A 21,993-nucleotide genomic window follows, 5' to 3' on the forward strand; every position below is an offset into this window, starting at 1 on the left:
TGGTTTATCAAAAATGTTGTTAGGCGCTTCAGAGGACCAACTCCACACCCACTAAAATAAACAAATTACAGTGAGGTGTAGTGCTTGTGGGTTCATGACAGCATTCCCGAAGGACTGTACTTTTTTAATTATATTTTTGGGATACATGTACTATACACAATTATAAACTGGGTGGTTCGAGCCCCGAATGCTGATTGGCTGAAAGCAGTGGTATATCAGAACATATACCACAGGTATGACAAAACATGTATTTGTATTGCTCTAATTACTGTTGGTAACCAGTTTATAACAGCAATAAGAAACCTCAGGGGTGTGTGGTATATGGCCAATATACCACGGCTAAGGGCTGTGTCCAGGCACTCTGCGATGCGTTGTGCCTAAGAACAGCCCTTAGCCGTGGTATACTAGCCATATACCATCACGTCCTTGGGCCTTATTGCTTAAATAACCCAACTCAAAATCATGCAAACAAAAATGATCACGGAGGAAACATTATACTGGTCCCAAAGACAACACACAACTGTATATTTGGGCACACTCACTCCATTATTTGTTCAACTGAACACTCAGACTTACATGGTGACACTAAATAGGCCAATTGGGGACCTTTAATCAGTCTTTCTTACAGTCATGTGCACCGGGTGTAACTGCTGGTATGTTAACAGTTATGGTGGTAGTATTTACCATATACAGGGGGAAGTGGATCTACAGCTTTGCAAGTGAGACAGTTCTCCACGTCCCCAGCCTGTGTGCTCTATTAGAAATCCTTGCTACTGGTCCCTTGTCCTTGGGTCTGCCATTATGAAGGCAGATAGGGCCGTTCCTATTATGGGAATCCTGGCTCCTCTACTTGAGCCCACAGTTCTGTGTCTATTAGCCTTGAGGACACTTAACAGAGGCATGTTTCTCCAGTGTTAAAGTCACAACCTGGGAGGAGTGACTGAGAAGAGTCCAAAAAGAAGGTATGTCCAGCAGCTGGGATGAATACTTGACAGCAGTCTCCCGTTTTCTCTACTGTAATGGTCTCTCCTTTCACTAGCTGTTCCACCAGGACAGGAGGCCCAAGCCTGGCTCGCTAATGGTACCCTGATACACAAGAAAGGGAGGGAAGGGGTGGAATTAATTAAGGCCATTATTAGAAGACAAAAACGGACTTATAGTATTGAAAAATACCTTAAAATAGTCATTTGTAATAAGAATGTATGATGTAAACCAAAAGTACACCTATGTGACGGACATCACTGTGCTGCCAACAGTTTTGCCTTCTCGAACAAGTGGTCCTTTGCTTCACACGCACAAGTGACCGCCCTGCTTGACAAAGTACTAACCAGTTGCACTACCCAAAAGGTACCAATTCAGCAGCACCATCACCATAGACTTAGATAGACAGCTCCAGTGCCCCAAAGCTTGTTTTAGCATGGGCAGTGTTATTGAGGACTGTCAAAATGTTGAAGTAGTCAACTGGGTGGGACTTCCTATATGGGTTAAGGAATGATCACATAATTCCATCCAGGTCATCAGGAGAATTCGTCCAGTGAATTATACTCCTGATCAAACATCCAATACTTGCTCACTGGACGTTTTGAGTGAGCTTACCGGTACCATTTAACTCAGTCACATATACTGTATATGGATACTGAAATTATTAAATTCACAACAATAGTAAAAATAAGTGAACGCCTTCTTACTAGCAGTGTGTAAGGGGCCTCTTTCTTCTGGCCACCCTCCTCTGCTCCTGGAGCTGCAGGGGTGTTGGTTGCTGCGGCAGAAGGGCCTGTGGGTGACGTGTCCAAGAAGACTTCATCTGTGATCCGGAAGCGGATGTCCTCACCTTGGTCCATGTAGAGGTCATGGGCCCCTTCGTCCGTCTCATACTCCCACACCCACACCTGCTCCGCTTCGTCGCTGAGGCAGCAGTCAAGGAGTGCTTGCTGGATTGCTTTATTTTCAGCAGCTTTTACAGGTAAACTAAAATGTCTATCAGATAGCTATCAACATGAGGAGTTGAATTAACATTTACATGATTGTATTCCAGAGCCATCAACTCAGCTTTAAGGAACAAATTGTCAAATGTGCACATTGGTAAGAAATACACAAAAACACATCACTGGACAGGATACAATTTTGCAGGCTGCTGTAGGGACTCTGGGGGAATGACGATGTCATCAAAGAATCCTAGGCTGACTGTGAAACAAAATATGGCATTGTGAACAAATCTATACAGACAGACTGCCACATCAATGTTATACTTCATACTGAGACATTCTCCCTGTTGATCCACTTTATGCATTGAGAGAGACAGGGTCGGTAGAAATCACACTGCAGTGTATACAGACTCCTCTGGGGCTGTGACGGCTGTGTATAAAAAGCATCTGACCCAAATTAGTGTATCAGCAAATCACAGCATGTTCAAGTGTTCTTATTTTGACACGATGAGGCCTATTAGTCAAGAATAGACATAGGTACAGTTGAAGTCGGAAGTTAACAAACACTTAGGTTGGAGTCATTAAAACTTGTTTTTCAACCACTCCACAAATGTATTTAGAACAAACTATAGTTTTGGAAAGTGTTTTAGGAAATCTACTTTGTGCATGACAATAATTTTTCCAACAATTGTTTACAGACAGATTATTTCACTGTATCACAATTCCAGTGGGACAGAAATTTACATACACTAAGTTGACTGTGCCATTAAACAGCTTGGAAAATTTCAGAATATTATGTCATGGCCTTAGAAGCTTCTGATTGACTCAAATTATGTCAATTAGCCTTATTGGAGGTGTACCTGTGGATGTATTTCAAGGCCTACCTTCAAACTCAGTGCCACTTCACTTGACATCATGGGAAAATCAAAAGAAATCAGCCAAGACCTCAGAAAAAGAATTGTATACCTCCACAAGTCTGGTTCAGCCTTGGGAGCAAATTTCAAACACCTGAAAGTACCACATTCATCTGTTCAAACAATAGTATACAAGTATAAACCCCTTGGGACCATGCAGCTGTCATACCTCTCAGGAAGGAGACGCGTTCTGTCTCCTAGAGATGAACGTACTTTGGTGCGAAAAGTGCAAATCAATCCCAGAACAACAGCAAAGGACCTTGAGAAAATGCTGGAGGAAACAGGTACAAAAGATTCTATAGCCACAGTAAAACGAGTCCTATATCGACATAACTTAAAAGGCCACTCAGCAAGGAAGAAGCCACTGCTCCAAAACCACCATATAAATGCCAGGCTATGGTTTGCAACTGCACATGGGGACAAAGACTGTACTTTTTGGAGAAATGTCCTTTGGTCTGATGGAACAAAAATAGAACTGTTTGGCCATAATGACCATCGTTATGTTTGGAGGGAAAAGGGGGAGGCTTGCAAACCGAAGAACACCATCCCAACCGTGAAGCACGGGGGTAGCAGCATCATGTTGTGGGGGTGCTTGCTGCAGGAGGGATTGGTGCACTTCACAAAATAGATGGCATCATGAGGACGGAAAAATATGTGGATATATTGAAGCAACATCTCAAGACATCAGCCAGGAAGTTAAAGCTTGGTCGCAAATGGGTCTTCCAAACAGACAATAACCCCAAGCATTCTTCCAAAGTTGTGGCAAAATGGCTTAAGGACAACAATGTCAAGGTATTGGAGTGGCCATCACAAAGCCCTTACCTCAATCCTATAGAACATTAGTGGGCAGAACTGAAAAAGCGTGTGCGAGCAAGGAGGCCTACAAACCTGACTCAGTTACACCAGCTCTGTCAGGAGGAATGGGACAACATTCTTATTGTGAGAAGCTTGTGGAAGGCTACCCGAAACGTTTGACCCAAGTTAAACAATTTAAAGGCAATGCTACAAAATACTAATTGAGTGTATGTAAACTTCTGACCCACTGGGAATGTGATGAAAGAAATAAAAGCTGAAATAAATCACTCTACTATTATTCTGACATTTCACATTCTTATAATAAAGTGGTGATCCTAATTGACCGTAGACAGGGAATTTTCACTAGGATTAAATGTCAGGAATTGTGAAAAACAGTTTAAATGTATTTCGATAAGGTGTATGTAAACTTCCGACTTCAACTGTATATGCGTTATGGACATATAGGCTACTAGGACTTAACATTCAGATGGGTGGGGAGAAAACTGGAAGGTGGGGGGAAAGATGAGGTATTTCTCTCACCATGTACTCCTTCTTGACTGCAGTATTTGATCTTTCCAACAAGAATCTCATCCAAGAAAGGGTGGAACACAACATACCTGAAGTGGACTAACAAAGTAGGGAAAAGATAAGGTCACATCAAAATGGACAGTCAGTCCTAACAGAAAGTCCCTGCCCAGAAACATCTCCTAGGCCGTGACCTCCAGGCACTTGTGTAGATCTGATAGTAATATGGTGCAATGTGGTGAAAGTTCCACCTAACCTATCAGAGGGCAAGGTGGAGCTACTTCTATAACATATGGAATGCCTTTTGGGTCTTTACGTGTCAAAAACGATACGCGTCAATTAAGCTTTTAATTTGACGTGTCAAATAACAAAATTATATTCTATAGTGGTCGCGCAAGCTCGAGCGCTTTGGTAATAAGCCATTATTTGTTAGACTGAATTGGAAAACGTCCGTGTGAGCATTTGGAATAAGATCAGGATCAAACGAGCAGGATCAAGAATGTTAGCTAGGTTGTCCAACATTCTCCCAGACTGCAACCATTCCAGAGGCAGGGGAGAAAGGATGGTGAACCTGCTGCTTCTGACACCTAGCTAGTAACCGATTATGTTGCTAGATCAAATCCCCGAGCTGACAAGGTAAAAATCTGTCATTCTGCCCCTGAACAAGGCAGTTAACACACTGTTCCTAGGCAGTCATTGTAAATAAGAATAAGAATTTTCTTTCTTCTTAACTGACTTGCCTAATTAAATAAAAAAGGTAAAATAAAAAAGTAATACAAATAAAATAAAAACGGCACTGGTCCAATGAATGTGATTATTTTCGAAAGGCTCCACATGGAATTATTACATAGTCTGTCCTAACCTGTATTTTTTCTACCTTAGATAAGACAACGTAATAATTCCATGCGGAGCGTTTGAAAATAAACACGTTTATTGGACCAGTGCCGTTTTGATTTAATTTGAATTATTTTGCTGCGTTTTGATCACGATTATTGCATGACTATTGATTTGCAGGTAACAAGTGAATACATTTGTGGGCTCAATCCTAAAACAATGTATTCACTTGTTACCTGCAAATCAATATTCATATGAAACATGCAGGCCTATCAGCAACATTAAGCAGGTTTCCATCCAACCATTTCATGCAGATGAATTACACATAAAAAAAATAAACTCACAGCAGGCCTGATAACAACAGCACATTTGAGGGCAAAATGTTAACACAAAATACACTAGACAAGGGTGGATAATTTTTTTGCCTGTGAAAGATTATGCAATCATGGTCGAAACGCTGCAACTATTGATATATTAACCATCTTGTCAAGGTTAACTTGGAGTCACGCAATGATATGTTACGTTGTAGCCTACCATGCCATGGAAAAGCATGTAGTTAATAGGCAGATTAAATAAATGGTGGTTAAAGGACCAGTGCAGTCAAAACTGCAATTTCCCCATGTTTTATATATATTTACATGCTGTAAGGTTGGAATAATACTGAAATTGAAAATAATGACAATGTCCTGTTATTGTAAGCGCTGTTTGAAAAGACAACCTGAAATTTCAGCCTGTTTTGGTAGGATTGATTTTTGGCCTGCCTGGTGAAATTATTTGATATTACGATACAAATGGCTGTACTGGCCCTTTAAGTACACAGCTTGCAAATGTCCAATAAATATTGAGGGTATTATTTGATTGCTAGTGACATGATCCGTGTTTGGCTTTATCCACATCTCATCATATAACCTACTCTGTCAACTTTATAAGTGAACTGTTGTCTAGAGAGCATGCGCCAAAACCAGATTGAGCACGTTTGCTATTAATTGTAACAGTTTGTAACAAAACCATCGGTCGAGTTGAAAATGGAAACATCGAACTTCCATTTTTTTTTTATTCGGTACAAAGAAATGTAAGCACAAAAGGGCTTTTTATGTGCACCGTCATCGCACAGCTTTTTATCTGCAACAAGTCCGTGTGATGGAAACCCACCTCTGCTGGGAAAATGTGCATAATATTTTTATGCTGATTTTTAAATATTCACATAAAAATCTGTCGCAAATTGTAATTTCCTTACCTTTGGTGTGGGAAGCTCCATCACCTGGGAATATGTAGGAATCCTCCAGTTTTGTGATGTCATACAAACAGATACAGAGGCCAACCTGGTAAACCACCTGTCGAGATGCAGTTAAAGAACAGCCAAACATAAATAAAGCAGATAAGTTAACAAGACTACAATGTCCCAATTGTGTTAGGCTAAACAAAGCAAACAATAAAAAATTAACTCAGCTGACAATATACAGAACCCCTGTCCACTGATGAATAGGGGAGTAGGTTACAGTATCTTTGGTACTGCATCCTCTCACCTTATTGGCCAATTTCTTGTTGAGTTCTTCGGCTATGGCTTCATTGAACTGCCGCTGGAAATTCCATGGGGGGATTCTGACAGTGTCAACCATCTCCACTGCCACGAACATGATTCTGGTCCGAGGAAAAACAAGAAACAATATACAGTAGCTGTGAAATCACAGAACAATTACCTTTCAGACAGGGTGGTATGACAGTAAGTCTGCAATATGTTAAAGTACTATCGCACAGGTACATTTACCAGCTACTTTATCATATTCAATTCCATTGTTACAGTGTAATGAAACAATGTAGCTCGTAACGTATAACAATTTCACCAAGAAACATGTTATCTCCCTAGTTAGCTAACACAGCATCACTGTCCTGAAACTGTTAACGTGACCTACTTTTCCTTTGAATCCTTTAAACTACTCAAATTATAAAAATTCTGACAATGTATCTTCAACTGCAAGGACCAACATCGTATTAGTTTGAATAAATACTGGTATCATAGATACATTGATACCAAAATCCCGCTAGCTTCATAAAATCTTTTTTTTTTTACACGTGTTATTGATTTACTACATTACCGTTTACGGCAGGTCGCAATCTTAAAGGCACAGAACGCTTATTTTTTTTGCTGACATTTTATTTTATTATTTTGTTCGTCAAAGTTCTTGGCTTCCTCCTCTGGTCTCCTTTCCTTATCTGGTCTACTGATCTGAGAACTCATACATTTGTTCTCGCCTGCCCAGTTCTTCAACATAGTGTAGAAAAGGACACACAGAAAGGAGGCCACTTATTAATATTATTGAGATACACTTTATTTGTCCTTATGCTCAGTCATGCAGTTTCCTCTGTATGTATGTATGTATGTATGTATGTATGTATGTATGTATGTATGTATGTAACACATGAATAGTGAGTTTCCCTTGAGTATTTACCCTGGTCTTTACCCAAAAGACTCAGACTTGTCTGTTTTACATAACACTGGCTAACTGTGACCTTCAGCACCTTCTCACAAATCAACCATCTTGAATGACACAGAGGTTGATGATACTGCTCACCCCGTCTTTAGTGTCACACTCCTGAAGGAATCACAATTACACTGGAGCTTACATTAAACATAAAACACTGGCAACCAACTGGTGTGGGGGTAGAGGTCTTCATGGGTTCGATTGAACCCGAAATTTGGCTCTAGGTCTGGTTGTCATCGGGCCCATTCAGGTTAAATTGTTCTCGGGTCCATTCAGGTGCAGGTCACCCTTTAAACAGAGATGCTTGTTCTAGGTCCCAAGAAACAAAGAGATCTTCTGTTGAATCTGACAATTAATCTTAATGGTTGTACAGTCGTCTCAAATGAAACTGTGAAGGACCTCGGCGTTACACTGGACCCTGATCTCTCTTTTGAAGAACATATCAAGACCATTTCAAGGACAGCTTTTTTCCATCTACGTAACATTGCAAAAATCAGAAACTTTCTGTCCAAAAATGATGCAGAAAAATTAATCCATGCTTTTGTCACTTCTAGGTTAGACTACTGCAATGCTCTACTTTCCGGCTACCCGGATAAAGCACTAAATAAACTTCAGTTAGTGCTAAATAAGGCTGCTAGAATCCTGACTAGAACCAAAAGATTTGATCATATTACTCCAGTGCTAGCCTCCCGACACTGGCTTCCTGTCAAAGCAAGGGCTGATTTCAAGGTTTCACTGCTAACCTACAAAGCATTACATGGGCTTGCTCCTACCTATCTCTCTGATTTGGTCCTGCCGTACATACAGTGCCTTGCGAAAGTATTCGGCCCCATTGAACTTTGCGACCTTTTGCCATTTCATTTTACATTTCAGGCTTCAAACATAAAGATATAAAACTGTATTTTTTTGTGAAGGATCAACAACAAGTGGGACACAATCATGAAGTGGAACAACATTTATTGGATATTTCAAACTTTTTTAACAAATCAAAAACTGAAAAATTGGGTGTGCAAAATTATTCAGCCCCTTTACTTTCAGTGCAGCAAACTCTCTCCAGAGGTTCAGTGAGGATCTCTGAATGATCCAATGTTGACCTAAATGACTAATGATGATAAATACAATCCACCTGTGTGTAATCAAGTCTCCGTATAAATGCACCTGCACTGTGATAGTCTCACAGGTCCGTTAAAAGCGCAGAGAGCATCATGAACAAGGAACACACCAGGCAGGTCCGAGATACTGTTGTGAAGAAGTTTAAAGCCGGATTTGGATACAAAACGATTTCCCAAGCTTTAAACATCCCAAGGAGCACTGTGCAAGCGATAATATTGAAATGGAAGGAGTATCAGACCACTGCAAATCTACCAAGACCTGGCCGTCCCTCTAAACTTTCAGCTCATACAAGGAGAAGACTGATCAGAGATGCAGCCAAGAGGCCCATGATCACTCTGGATGAACTGCAGAGATCTACAGCTGAGGTGGGAGACTCTGTCCATAGGACAACAATCAGTCGTATATTGCACAAATCTGGCCTTTATGGAAGAGTGGCAAGAAGAAAGCCATTTCTTAAAGATATCCATAAAAAGTGTTGTTTAAAGTTTGCCACAAGCCACCTGGGAGACACACCAAACATGTGGAAGAAGGTGCTCTGGTCAGATGAAACCAAAATTGAACTTTTTGGTAACAATGCAAAACGTTATGTTTGGCGTAAAAGCAACACAGCTCATCACCCTGAACACACCATACCCACTGTCAAACATGGTGGTGGCAGCATCATGGTTTGGGCCTGCTTTTCTTCAGCAGGGACAGGGAAGATGGTTAAAATTGATGGGAAGATGGATGGAGCCAAATACAGGACCATTCTGGAAGAAAACCTGATGGATTCTGCAAAAGACCTGAGACTGGGACGGAGATTTGTCTTCCAACAAGACAATGATCCAAAACATAAAGCAAAATCTACAATGGAATGGTTCAAAAATAAACATATCCAGGTGTTAGAATGGCCAAGTCAAAGTCCAGACCTGAATCCAATCGAGAATCGGTGGAAAGAACTGAAAACTGCTGTTCACAAATGCTCTCCATCCAACCTCACTGAGCTCAAGCTGTTTTGCAAGGTGGAATGGGAAAAAAAATTCAGTCTCTCGATGTGCAAAACTGATAGAGACATACCCCAAGCGACTTACAGCTGTAATCGCAGCAAAAGGTGGCGCTACAAAGTATTAACTTAAGGGGGCCGAATAATTTTGCACAGCCAATTTTTCAGTTTTTGATTTGTTAAAAAAGTTTGAAATATCCAATAAATGTCGTTCCACTTCATGATTGTGTCCCACTTGTTGATTCTTCACAAAAAAATACAGTTTTATATCTTTATGTTTGAAGCCTAAAATGTGGCAAAAGGTCGCAAAGTTCAAGGGGGCCGAATACTTTCGCAAGGCACTGTACCTACACGTACGCTACGGTCACAAGACGCAGGCCTCCTAATTGTCCCTAGAATTTCTAAGCAAACAGCTGGAGGCAGGGCTTTCTCCTATAGAGCTCCATTTTTATGGAACGGTCTGCCGACCCATGTCAGAGACGCAAACTCGGTCTCAACCTTTAAGTCTTTACTGAAGACTCATCTCTTCAGTGGGTCATATGATTGAGTGTAGTCTGGCCCAGGAGTGGGAAGGTGAATGGAAAGGCTCTGGAGCAACGAACCGCCCTTGCTGTCTCTGCCTGGCCGGTTCCCCTCTTTCCACTGGGATTCTCTGCCTCTAACCCTATTACAGGGGCTGAGTCACTGGCTTACTGGGGCACTCTCATGCCGCCCTGGAAGTGGTGCGTCACCTGAGTGGGTTGATTCACTGCTGTGGTCATACTGTCTGGGTTGGCGCCCCCCTTTGGGTTGTGCCATGGCGGAGATCTTTGTGGGCTATACTCAGCTTTGTCTCAATATGGTAAGTTGGTGGTTGAAGATATCCCTCTAGTGGTGTGGGGGCTGTGCTTTGGCAAAGTGGGTGGGGTTATATCCTTCCTGTTTGGCCCTGTCCGGGGGTGTCCTCGGATGGTGCCACAGTGTCTCCTGACCCCTCCTGTCTCAGCCTCCAGTATTTATGCTGCAGTAGTTTGTGTTGGGGGGCTGGGGTCAGTTTGTTATATCTGGAGTACTTCTCCTGTCCAATTCTGTGTCCTGTGTGAATCTAAGTGTGCGTTCTCTAATTCTCTCCTTCTCTCTCTTTCTCGGAGGACCTGAGCCCTCAGACCATGCCCCAGGACTACCTGACATGATGACTCCTTGCTGTTCCCAGTCCACCTGGCCGTGCTGCTGCTCCAGATTCAACTGTTCTGCCTTATTATTATTCGACCATGCTGGTAATTTATGAACATTTGAACATCTTGGCCATGTTCTGTTATAATCTCCATTGAAAAAATGTTTGGGCATTCCGAGTAGTGCAGCGGTCTAAGGCACTGCACGGGCACAATTGGCCCAGCGTCGTCCGGGTTCGGAGAGGGTTTGGCCGGCTGGGATTTCCTTGTCCCTTCGCACTCTAGCGACTCCTTGTGGCAGGTCAGGAGCCTGCAAGTTGACTACAATTGCCAACTGAACTGTGTTTCATCTGACACATTGTTGCTGCTGGCTTCCGAGTTCAGCGAGCAGTGTGTCAAGAGGGAGAGGGGTTTGGCAAGGTCGTGTTTTGGAGGATGCACGGCTCCAAGTCCATAGTGTAGTTGCAGTGATGGAACAAGATTGGATTTCGAAAAAATTGGGGAGAAAAGGGGGAAATTGGTCTTGGGTCTGGGTCCAACTTTTAGGACCCCTGAAGATCTCTAGTGTGGGGTTAAATCTAATTCGAAAAGCACCATAATTGCATATTTCCACTCGAGACTTACCTCAGTTTTTACCAAAAAGGCTCAGCCTTGTTTCCAATTCCACAGCCCTGCTCGAAAAAAAAATAACACTAGAGTCTACATTAACATATTGACTGGCAACACAATGGTGCTGTAATGGAAAAACCCAGACACAGGTTTAGCGTAGTCATGGACTGAAAACAGCCATTGAAAATACTTCGTCCAGGACTTGGCTCAATCTGTGTCCGGGAAACCACCTCCATTATGGCTAAGGGATACTATATTCACAGTGCTGAATTGTGTAGTATTTTAACTGTATTACTTGTACAGTAACTATAAAAGTGCTGAATTAAATCTAATTAAACTTTCAAAAAATAAAAATTAGAACAAAGATTTTATTAATCTTTATTGAATATTAATTTACCACATGAAATATCCTAAAATCTCTTTTTAAATCTTGCACGCTATGAAACTGCAAGCATTCAAATCACCTAATACAAAACCAACTTTAAAATCAAAAAACAAATACAGAAAATCCATGAAGCGGAATTCACCACTTGAGATTACATTAAATAAAGCCTGTCAATGGGTTTCTACATTTAATTGTTTGCAGTGTCTGAACAAAATTTGCATTCTTATGAAGTCTATCATTGACAGTGTTTCTAAATGGAAAATAAATAGCTAGGCCAATAAAACAAAGCAGTTCAGGATTTGGATTACCTGAAGACAACTTAAAGAGTACAACTAAGCATTTGCTTTGTCACGTCACAGTAGCATTTCAGAAACTCAGATTTAAACCAGGGATCAACATATTGTATATTGCTTCACGGGTGGCTGTTATTCTTATGAATTACAATGCAAAGGAACGGTTCCATTTAGAGACTGCATTAAATACTTGGGAATTTAAGACGGTATGAATTTATTTTTAAAAAGACACAACTAACAAACTTAAATGCTGCTGGAATTACACTGGTCATCTTCATACTCAAACATGGGGTTCATAGACATGAAGAAATTAAACAGAATGGCAAACCTTTAACAACACTTATGTTTGTTTTAGTATGTAATGGAGCATTTTCATGAGGCATCTTTGGCGATTAACTTCAGTAGACAGACCAGAGAATTCATCAGAAATATGTTAACTTTGTTAAGGTTAAGCAAATGACGAATTATTCTAACAACTTGGTTAATGTACTCTAAACCGCATACAACATGGGTTAAAGTTGCAACGATCTGGAGCCAATCCTGTTTCAAATCAGGGGTTTCTTCATCTGCATCAAATAACTTTAAAACAAAACCTAGGCATGTCTCACCTGACCAGTCTCTCCCTTTACATTGACAACTCCAACATTCACCTGGGAGCAACATACAAAGACGGACCACTGTACAGCACAGGTCCAAGACCGACAAAACATTGAGACGTACAGTACAACCCTGCTTTAGTGCGTCAACAACAATTTACCTTTCATTTAAAACCTCCAACCACCTGTTAATTTGTTTGACAAGTTGTGAAACCCTTAGATTGGAGAGGGGGGGAATGGAAAAACTATTTTAGGCTTCAGATTAAATGATCTTTTGTTAATCTCTCATCAATTATTAGTTTTATACAGTGGGTTTAATCAGAGAACGAAAGGCTCTGCATTCAACCAGGCAGCTACTGCCCACCCTCTCTCCATTTTATAATATAGTGCATATATCACATTTACACACAGGCCCAAAACAAGTTCCTTTAAATACATTTGGGTTTGACAGAGCTATTGCCATTCATCTGAATATATTGTCACTGAAGTCAATATGCTAGTGGACAAAAATAGGCATTGCATTTCTACTTTCATTACACCCTACTGCAACTACAAAAACTGAGACAGTTAGCTCTTCAGTTCATCACTGACAAGCAAAATAAACTGACATGAAAATAAACGTTGATTTGATAGCAATATTAATCATCTTGGCTCCATGACCAAAGGATTTAATGGAAGTAGCCAATCCAAAGTAATCCCATGAATACTTTGATTAAAGTAAGTTATAAAGTAAATTAGTCCTTAGTGACAAGACAACAAATGCAATGAATAGGTGGTCATGGCCCCCCAAAGCCAACTTAAAACAGTCACTTAAAGACTTAGCTGCAATATCCTCAAACACACAATGTACCATTTAAGTGGCAAAATGTAGATACAAAATGGCAAGAGTTTTAGCCAAATGTAATAACTTGAATTAGATAATGGTATACATTTGTCATTGTATCCTGTTATTTCAAATGAAAAATCACATCCTTGCTTTAAGATGCTATGGAGTGCAGCATTTGCGATGTATAAGTGAAAGCGTGGATGAGTGTCTACAATACTACTACATATAGCGCTAGTGTACAGCTGTCTGGAAACTAGATTGTGCGTTCATTTTGTAAGAAGAGGTCCCTCAAGCTGTGCGTGGAGCTCTGGTATTAGCAAGGACAGAGGAGCAGCACAAAGCCAGACAGGGATATGGACAGGCAATGGTCTGATTAGCTAGCTAACATATATGGACATGCACATGGAAAGTAATGGCAAGACTAGTACAACACAGCAGCCTGTAGCATTTTACTCCCACCTACAAAGACACACAGAAAAGGGCTGCTAGGATCTAATATAACTTCATACAATAGCCCTCAAGTAGAAACAAATGGAGCATGTGGAGAAAACAGCAGTAGAGATTTAAAGTGTGGAATCCAAAGGAGTGACAAACGGTACCCCAAATTCCATGGGTTAAGAGAAATGGCAGAAAAGGAAAACCCTACAAAAAAAGTAAATGATTACACTACACTCTGTAGAAGGATTGATCTTGTCACTACAACCTGGTCCTGGGGCCACATAATCAAATGGTTCCATTGATGCCTTTAATCTACTCTGTGAACAGTTATTAGGCCTGGGTAACCAGGTTAGGCTACTTGCTCTCTAATCAATGACTGAAACGGATCAATTCAGGTCAGTCACAAGAAAAATGTGCAGCTCCTGAAGCCCACTAGAACTATGGTGGACTTAACAAAATAAATATTAATCTTCACTAGCAGTAATATTGAACTAACAAGAGTTGCAAATCCTGGGAATGAGAATGATACATTCAGTGAATTAAAATGTGCAACTGGGTTAACCAGCTCTGTCTGTGTTGGAGGAAACAAGTGGAGGTCCAGGTACACAGCTTAACACAACAACTATGACAGGGAAAGGAATGTGAGCAGGATTCAAGCTACAGACCAGATATGGGGAGCTAGCAGTGTGTTTGTGAGGTAAGAATGAATTGAATACTGCCGCACTACAGTCAATGGCAAAAAGCATGACAAATGTGATTACACAGAGTACTGCCAACAGGAGCAGCGCTGCCTAGAACGGGAACACTTGAATGCTATGCTGAAACAAAAACAAGGGTTCTTGTGTGTGTTATGTCAGAGCTTGTGTGTGCGTATACAGCTCTACCTGTCTGTGGGGAGAGCTTTGACAGTAATCCTGTATGTGTGCGCGAGCATTTCATCTGTACAGCGGCATGGGGTGCGTTTACGCTAGGCAGGCTGCTACCGCCCATTTCCCACCTCTGTGCAGCCCCCCCCCCAGTGTCTCCAGGCCTGCCTCCCTCTGTGCTCCTCCGCCCCTCCGGACCCCCCTGGGTCCCTTCAGTTACTGAAGCTCCTTCATTCTGTTGAGGGCGCTGCCGGCATGGAACCACTCGACCTGGTTCTCATTGAAGGTGTGGTTCAGGGTGATGATGTCCTGGCTGCCGTCACCGTGCTTCACCACTCCCTTCAGGGGCTAGAGGAGAAAGACAGCTGGTCTGTAAGGCATCCGTGTAAAATACACATAATACCAAGTCCCATCCCCATTATATGGAGGGAAGTAATTTGGGTGGCTGAATAGTCAATGACGCTCACCTTGCCAGGGGCAAAGGTTGCGAGGCCTGTGATGGAGAGCTTGTCATCGGGGCGGATTTTGTCATAGTCGGTGGGGTCGGCAAAGGTCAAGGGCAGCATGCCCTGCTTCTTCAGGTTGGTCTCTGAGAAGAGGACAGAATGGCAATGAGGAGAAAAGAAAGAAAACAAGACAGAGAAAAAGAAAGTGGGGAACAAGAGGGAGCTTTGGGAATTGGCTCGTATCGAGCTCCATTGTGTAAACAGAGAGGACTTCTACCACAGCGGGGCAGATCCATTACATGCCAAGTCAAGGTCATAGAGAACAATGTGCACATTCAAAGTGTGTGAATGATCTTGTTTCTAATCACGTATCTCCTCTTGTGCAATGGGTCTCATGATAGCTACATGAGCTCTGTCTCAACACAAATAGTCTCAGATTGAGCAGGTTCCCACCAAAAGCTTTTCCTCTCATGCTACCCACCCACATTCCCCGCCACACCCCTATACCCGCTCCTCTTTTGGTGACTCCACATGTAACATCTAAGCGTACCATGGATCCTGGCGAAGCTCTTGACGAGGATGACCCTGCCTCCCAGGTGTCTGGGCTCCAGGGCTGCGTGCTCTCTGCTCGAGCCCTCCCCGTAGTTGTCATCCCCCACAACCACCCACGACAGACCGTTAGCCTGGCGGGAGCAGAAAGGGAATATTTCTTAAAATCAGATTCTAATTTAAATACTGTCATTCTGGGACAGCCCAACAGCCTCTATAGGTCCTCTCCTGACAGTTACGGTCTGTCACACCTTGTAGTGGCGAGCCACGTCAGGCACGCCCCCGTACTCTCCTGTCAGCCGGTTCTTGATCTTATTGACCGCGTCGTTCTCGATGTTGATTGCTCCAATGAGCATGTTGTTGGAGATGTTGTCGAGGTGACCGCGAAACTTGAGCCAGGGGCCAGCAGCGCTGATATGGTCTGTGGTGCACTTGCCTTTCACCTGCGGAACAGGAAGGAAGAAAAAAAAGAGACCGTAGGGTAAATGGCCATCCAAATGTGGCACCACATGCCTGAACAACCATCTGCCAACTCAGTGGTTTCTAAGTCTCTAATAATTAGAATGTAATGCCACTGTTGAAGGCCTCTCAATTCCAACCATGGTCCTTGGTGGAGGATAGAACTCAGCCAAACAGTGAGAAGAGGCCTTCCTCATCATATAGCTGTCTTGACATCTCCTCTACACCTCTCCCCTTCCCTCACCTTGATCAGCACTTGCAGGTCCTCAAGGTCCTTGCCGTTCCACTTGTCAAAGGGCTCCAGCAGCTGCAGGCGGGTGCTGGTGGGGCTGACGTCCACCATAACGGAGCCGCTCTCGGCAGGGGGGTGTTGGTAGGTGTCCTGGCCGGGGTCAAAGTCACGGGCAGGCAGCTCGTCGCCATTAGGTGGCTCCAACTTGAATTTCTCACCATTGGCCGCAGTGAGGTAGTCCGTCTCAGGATCGAACTTCAGGGTACCAGCGATGGCCAAGGCTGTGACAATCTGTATAGGAAGAGAGAGGGTTATTAAGGCAGTTACAGGGGGACATAGTGTGGACGTCATAATATAAGAAGTGTGTGTGTGTTGTAATTATTGGTACCTCAGGAGATGTGACGAAAGCATGAGTGGCAGGGTTGGCATCATTCCTGGAAGTGAAGTTCCTGTTGTAGGAGGTGACAATAGTGTTCTTCTCCCCCATCTTCACATCCTTCCTGTCCCACTGGCCAATGCAGGGTCCACAAGCATTAGCAAGGACCACTCCACCCACATCCCTCAGGATCTTAGACTGAAGGAGAAAAAACAAATATAAGAATGTACCTACAAATCGAGTAAAGAGCAACTAGTTTGGCAATGGACATTTTTCCCCCAAAAGGTTTGAACTCACAAAGCCATCCCTCTCTATGGTGGCGCGGATCTGCTCAGAGCCGGGGGTGACTGTGAACGCAGCCTTGCACTTCAGGCCTTTGTCTAGGGCCTGCTTGGCCAGGGAAGCAGCGCGGCCCATGTCCTCATAGCTGGAGTTGGTGCAGCTGCCAATCAGACCTAGTTGGACCACAAGGGACCACCAAAAATCAGGTTAATAAAGACAGGAGAAACGCAGGTGATTTTAACAGTCATGTAAATATGCCTGCAAATATATGATAATGAAATGTTATTGTACTTTCCTATTATAGGGCTTTCCTTTAATATTAACAGAGAGCAAAATGTATACTTTTTAAGGGAGTGTTAAAGATACCATGTGACTGCTGGTGCTGATACTGACCCACTTTGACCTCCAAGGGCCAGCCGTTCTTTTCAGCCACAGCACCAATCTCAGACACTGGGTGGGCCAGGTCAGGAGTGAAGGGCCCGTTGATATGGGGCTTCAGCTACCAGGGACAGAAGACAAACAGTTACATTGTCAAAATGCTGTGTTAATTCTTGAAAATATATTATATAAATACAAGTAATGGATGTCAGCCTAATAACAGAGTGGACTCACCTCACTCAAGTTGATCTCAATGACATGGTCGTACTTGCAGCCTTTGTCAGGGACCAAGTCATCCTTATGTTCGTCAGCCAGGGCAGCGATGTCTGGAAGTAAATGGAAAAAGTCCAAAAGAGAAAACAAAAATGCTAAGGGACTATGCTGTATGTGTATCAGTGGCTGCGAGACTGACACGGAACATATTGTGCAATAACACGCTTTAAAAATATTCCAGAATGTCTTATTGTGAGTACTAACCTGCACGTCCAGTCTTATTCAGGTAAGTCTTCATGCGGTGGTTGTAGGGGAAAACAGAGGTGGTGGCCCCAATTTCAGCTCCCATGTTGCAGATCGTTGCCATACCTGCAACCAGGAGGTGGGAAACGTCACTTCAAGTTTCTATGTAAACTAGCACCAAATCAAGACTAAACCACTGTACAAACAACTGAAACAAGCAGTATTAAAACAGCATAGAGTAGTTTACTCACTAGTTCAGGTAAACCTTACTATCTTTTGGCCTCACCGGTGCAGGAAATGGAGTCAACGCCTGGGCCATGGTACTCCACGATGGCTCCAGTGCCCCCCTTCACTGTCAGGATACCAGCCACCTTCAAGATAACATCCTTGGGAGAGGTCCAGCCCGATAGACTACCAGTCAGCTTTACTCCAATCACCTGATGGGGAGGATGGAGTTATTACTACATTTGTGAAAGGTCTGTTGTTTTTTTTAATACATGTAGGAAGGAGATAGATACATGAGTGGGTGAAGGGAATGTAGTGAGGTGGTTCACTGTCATGCAGCTCACATTGGGACACTTGAGCTCCCATGGGATACCAGCCATGACGTCGACAGCATCAGCACCACCCACTCCAATGCAGATGGAGCCCAGGCCGCCCCCATTAGGTGTATGGGAGTCTGTGCCAATGAGTAGGACTCCTGGGTAGGCATAGTTCTCTAGAATTATCTGTCAAGGGTAAGTGAAATATGTTAGCCAATGCGCAACAATCCTTTGAAGTATTGATCTCAATAACCTCGAGATCTGAATGTATAACAGGTTTGATATCACGAGTGAACAATATATTCTGCTACTCATTTCACAGCAGTATTCCTGAGCTCCAATCTAGTTGTTAATCTATGTTCAGAAGTGGATATTGTTCAAATACAAAATTAGTCTCATGGCAGCTCAATCTAACCAGTTTAGTTCCAGTACCTGGTGAATGATTCCAGAGCCTGGTTTCCAGAAGCCAACTCCATATTTGGCTCCAGCTGTCGCCAGGAAGTTGTAAACCTCCTGATTTACTTCCTGGATTAAAAAAGGACCAGGGAGAAGAGTTTGGGGTGTCAGTTGAGGAGAATATAGTTTCAGCTGGTAGTCCCCTTCATGTAACGTTCAGAGCACATATTTGGCTGCAGACCTTAATTCCCCTTTAATCCCTGTCCCTCAAGTTGACCTCTGGAATTGGATGTAGTAAGTGTCACCCATGCTAAATATTCCTCAGGGCTTCGCTTTGTCTAAAAAAATATGTGATGCTGTGTGTGTGTGGCAGTTAACCAACATTCCCTCTCATTTGGGTCATCTTGGCCCCAATGCAAAACTTATGGTAGGCCGTCATTGTAAATAAGAATTTGTTCTTAACTGACTTGCCTAGTTAAATAAAGGTTAAATAAACTTTTGGTTACCCCTAGGAACTTGTGATACCATTGAAAAGATGATCCCTCTGTAGAACACCCTAAATCTCAGCCAACAGAAATCAGCTGGAACCCAAAAACATCTGGACAGGCCCTTGAGTTTCCTCTGCTCCCTACTGACCTTGGCCCTCTTTAGATCCTCGACCCCTCCGATCTGCGCCTCAATCAGGTGGTCACAGTGGATGGTTGAGGGCACGGCCACCTTGGGCAGGCCGCTACTGATGAACTGTAGCATGGCCATCTGGGCCGTGGCATCTTGCATGGCCACACGGTCCGGACGCAGGCGCAGGTAAGTGCGGCCCCTGGCGATGTCCTGCCCCACAGGGTCATCCAGGTGACCGTACACAATCTTCTCCGACAAGGTGAGGGGGCGATTGAGCCTGAGGTGAGAGGAGGGCAGGGATTGGAGGCCACTGTGGCTAGAATTTAACCTTTTTAAAATGTATTTTAGACATTAACTCACAAGGAGGAATGCTTTGTAATCTAAAGTTGGCTCAGTGTGGCCAGTGTTGCTGAACATGAGAAGTCTACACGCTAACATGCCAAAGGATTTAGTGAGCAGTTGTAATGGGCATGTCATAGTAGTAGTAGTGGTTATTAACAGAGGAACACTGAGGAGCGCTAGGTGTGAGGTTGGAAAGGTAGCTACTGACCTCTTGCGCACAATGTCGATGTTCTCATGCAGCTTCTCATAGCTGATGCTGGTGCCAGGCTCAAAGCGGCTCATGGCCACCTTGGCTTTGGCATTGAAGGCTGCCGAAACATGGAGACGCCTTGCCCCTTCTCCAAGGACAAGCTACAGGAAAGGGGGGGTACATTTTTAGTCATGATACATCAAACTTGGAAACATGTTCATCATCATGAGGATAGAGGGGCTTTAAAGTTCCTAATCATTGCAAACATAGGACCTAGTCTCCTCAAACTCAACTCCGGACCTCAAAGCCAGTTCCACTGTGTTCTCATAACTGTACCATGTGGGTGCAATTATCAGGTAGATCAGAAAACCAGCAGGTTCCAGACCTTGTAGGGTAAGAGTTGAATTTCCCCGACCTAGTCTATAGCCTAATGACCAGAAAGTTTAAACAGAGACATATAGGATTCATACTCTCAGAGAACAAGATAAAATTTCAATTGACTCATGTTCAAAGTGTTAGGCTCTGTTATTATGGGGGTCATTTCAAGTAAACATGTTGGCATTATCAACAGAGAGGCCCAGACTGACAACATTATGGATTTTCATGCTGGTTGAAGAATCCCAAAGCCAAATAAAATAAAACAGTTAAAAAAAAAACACACAAAAAAAACAAGGCCACCATAAAATGACTCATCTACAATCTGCATGATCTCCATGTGACTTATGTTCCATCACCTCTGACACAATGGAGACTGACAGCAAGACTAATAAAGTAAAAACTAGATCATTGCATTACACTAAGTAAATCTGTCAGCCAGCTACTTGTCACTCATTTTCCCAAAATACACAGCACCTAAAGTTTAGAATGAGTAGCCTAACTGTTGGTTCAATTAGTGTTTAGCCCTAAAGGAGACACCTAATACCTACACATTAGCACAACAATTGTGACAGCTCAAGTAGCAAGATTTTCAACATTGCATCTTCAACACAGCCAATCGTCCTCAATAAGATGTTAATCAGCCTGTCTAACTTGAGTTATCTAGAGTAAAAACACGTAAGCAAATGGAATATCACAACCAACTGAGAAAAATCAGTTATGTTCATTTGCCGAATCAAATATAAATCTACCTCATATTAGCAGGCCCTTGGACAAATATCTTTACAGACGTAGCAGAACAGTATTGGACAGTGTCCATTCAGATAATTTCATTAGGTTTTTATAAGATCATATCATGTTCAATTACATTTCTAAATTTGGTGCCGCACTGTCCGACATCGTGAGTTTACTAAATCTGTTATTAGGCGTGGAAATCAGACAAGTGCGCACTTAACTTCAGTAACCTTGAATCACCTTGCTAAGAGCTGGACATTTGGTGCAATTTGAAGTATCCAACTTATTGCATTTCGACAACACATTGTATTGTAAACCAGCATTATAGATAAAGCGTAATTATACACTTCCCAGACTAACTTTTAGCCGTTGCATGGAGCGCTAATTCGTGACGTTAACAGTCTACTGGGACACCGCGACCAAACGACAAATCCGCTAAAATGGATTGTTTACAATATTGATTATTTAAAAAAATATCGTTGTGGACAACAATATCTCGTAATTAATTTTTAACTGAGCATTTGTACTTGATGCATAGTGTTGAATATATTTATTAATACAAAATAAAGTTGTACATACCCGAAGCCGAGTGACAGTCATACAGTAGGACGCCATTTTGTTCACTGACAAAGCTGTGTTGCTGTCAGGTGAAGTCAGGAACCCTAATTTAAACGCGTCCATTTTTTTTTTGTCCTGACAGGTGTGTTAAAACTGCCAACAAGTGTATATCTCTGTGAATCCTTACGACTGACTCTAATAACGCAATGTCAAAATATAATATTTCCATACAATTATCAAAGTGGTTCCAATAATTAAAGTGATTCCAATAATTATCAAAGTGGTTCCAATAATGTAAGATGTTGATGTTTAGTACTTATCTGT

At 42.6% G+C, this 21,993-nt stretch overlaps 2 protein-coding genes across 3 annotated transcripts; both read right to left on the reverse strand.

Moving 5' to 3' along the window:
• Nucleotides 1–111: 111 nt before the first annotated feature.
• Nucleotides 112–7,085, reverse strand: LOC135555557 (DNA-directed RNA polymerase III subunit RPC8-like). 2 transcript variants are annotated; one of them, XM_064988083.1, is made up of 7 exons: nucleotides 6,907–7,085; nucleotides 6,520–6,634; nucleotides 6,231–6,327; nucleotides 4,175–4,261; nucleotides 2,121–2,184; nucleotides 1,689–1,905; nucleotides 112–1,086 (listed from the first exon to the last, which is right to left on the reverse strand). In XM_064988083.1, exons 2-7 carry the CDS (start codon nucleotides 6,628–6,630, stop codon nucleotides 1,036–1,038), a joined length of 627 nt encoding a protein of 208 aa, XP_064844155.1. In that variant the 5' UTR covers nucleotides 6,631–6,634; nucleotides 6,907–7,085; the 3' UTR covers nucleotides 112–1,035. The 2 variants fall into 2 exon arrangements, with proteins under 2 accessions (XP_064844155.1, XP_064844156.1); XM_064988084.1 differs by lacking the exon at nucleotides 4,175–4,261.
• A 4,608-nt stretch (nucleotides 7,086–11,693) lies between these two features.
• Nucleotides 11,694–21,745, reverse strand: LOC135555559 (aconitate hydratase, mitochondrial-like). The gene is made up of 16 exons (XM_064988086.1): nucleotides 21,691–21,745; nucleotides 20,020–20,162; nucleotides 19,488–19,746; nucleotides 18,888–18,980; nucleotides 18,483–18,641; nucleotides 18,200–18,350; nucleotides 17,935–18,039; nucleotides 17,692–17,783; nucleotides 17,473–17,578; nucleotides 17,095–17,252; nucleotides 16,810–16,995; nucleotides 16,434–16,712; nucleotides 15,982–16,173; nucleotides 15,732–15,864; nucleotides 15,203–15,324; nucleotides 11,694–15,083 (listed from the first exon to the last, which is right to left on the reverse strand). The coding sequence occupies exons 1-16, from the start codon at nucleotides 21,724–21,726 to the stop codon at nucleotides 14,952–14,954; spliced, it is 2,346 nt and encodes a 781-aa protein (XP_064844158.1). The 5' UTR covers nucleotides 21,727–21,745; the 3' UTR covers nucleotides 11,694–14,951.
• Nucleotides 21,746–21,993: the final 248 nt, after the last annotated feature.

Source organism: Oncorhynchus masou, chromosome 15, assembly GCF_036934945.1.
Source record: "Oncorhynchus masou masou isolate Uvic2021 chromosome 15, UVic_Omas_1.1, whole genome shotgun sequence".
Taxonomy (NCBI): domain Eukaryota; kingdom Metazoa; phylum Chordata; class Actinopteri; order Salmoniformes; family Salmonidae; genus Oncorhynchus; species Oncorhynchus masou.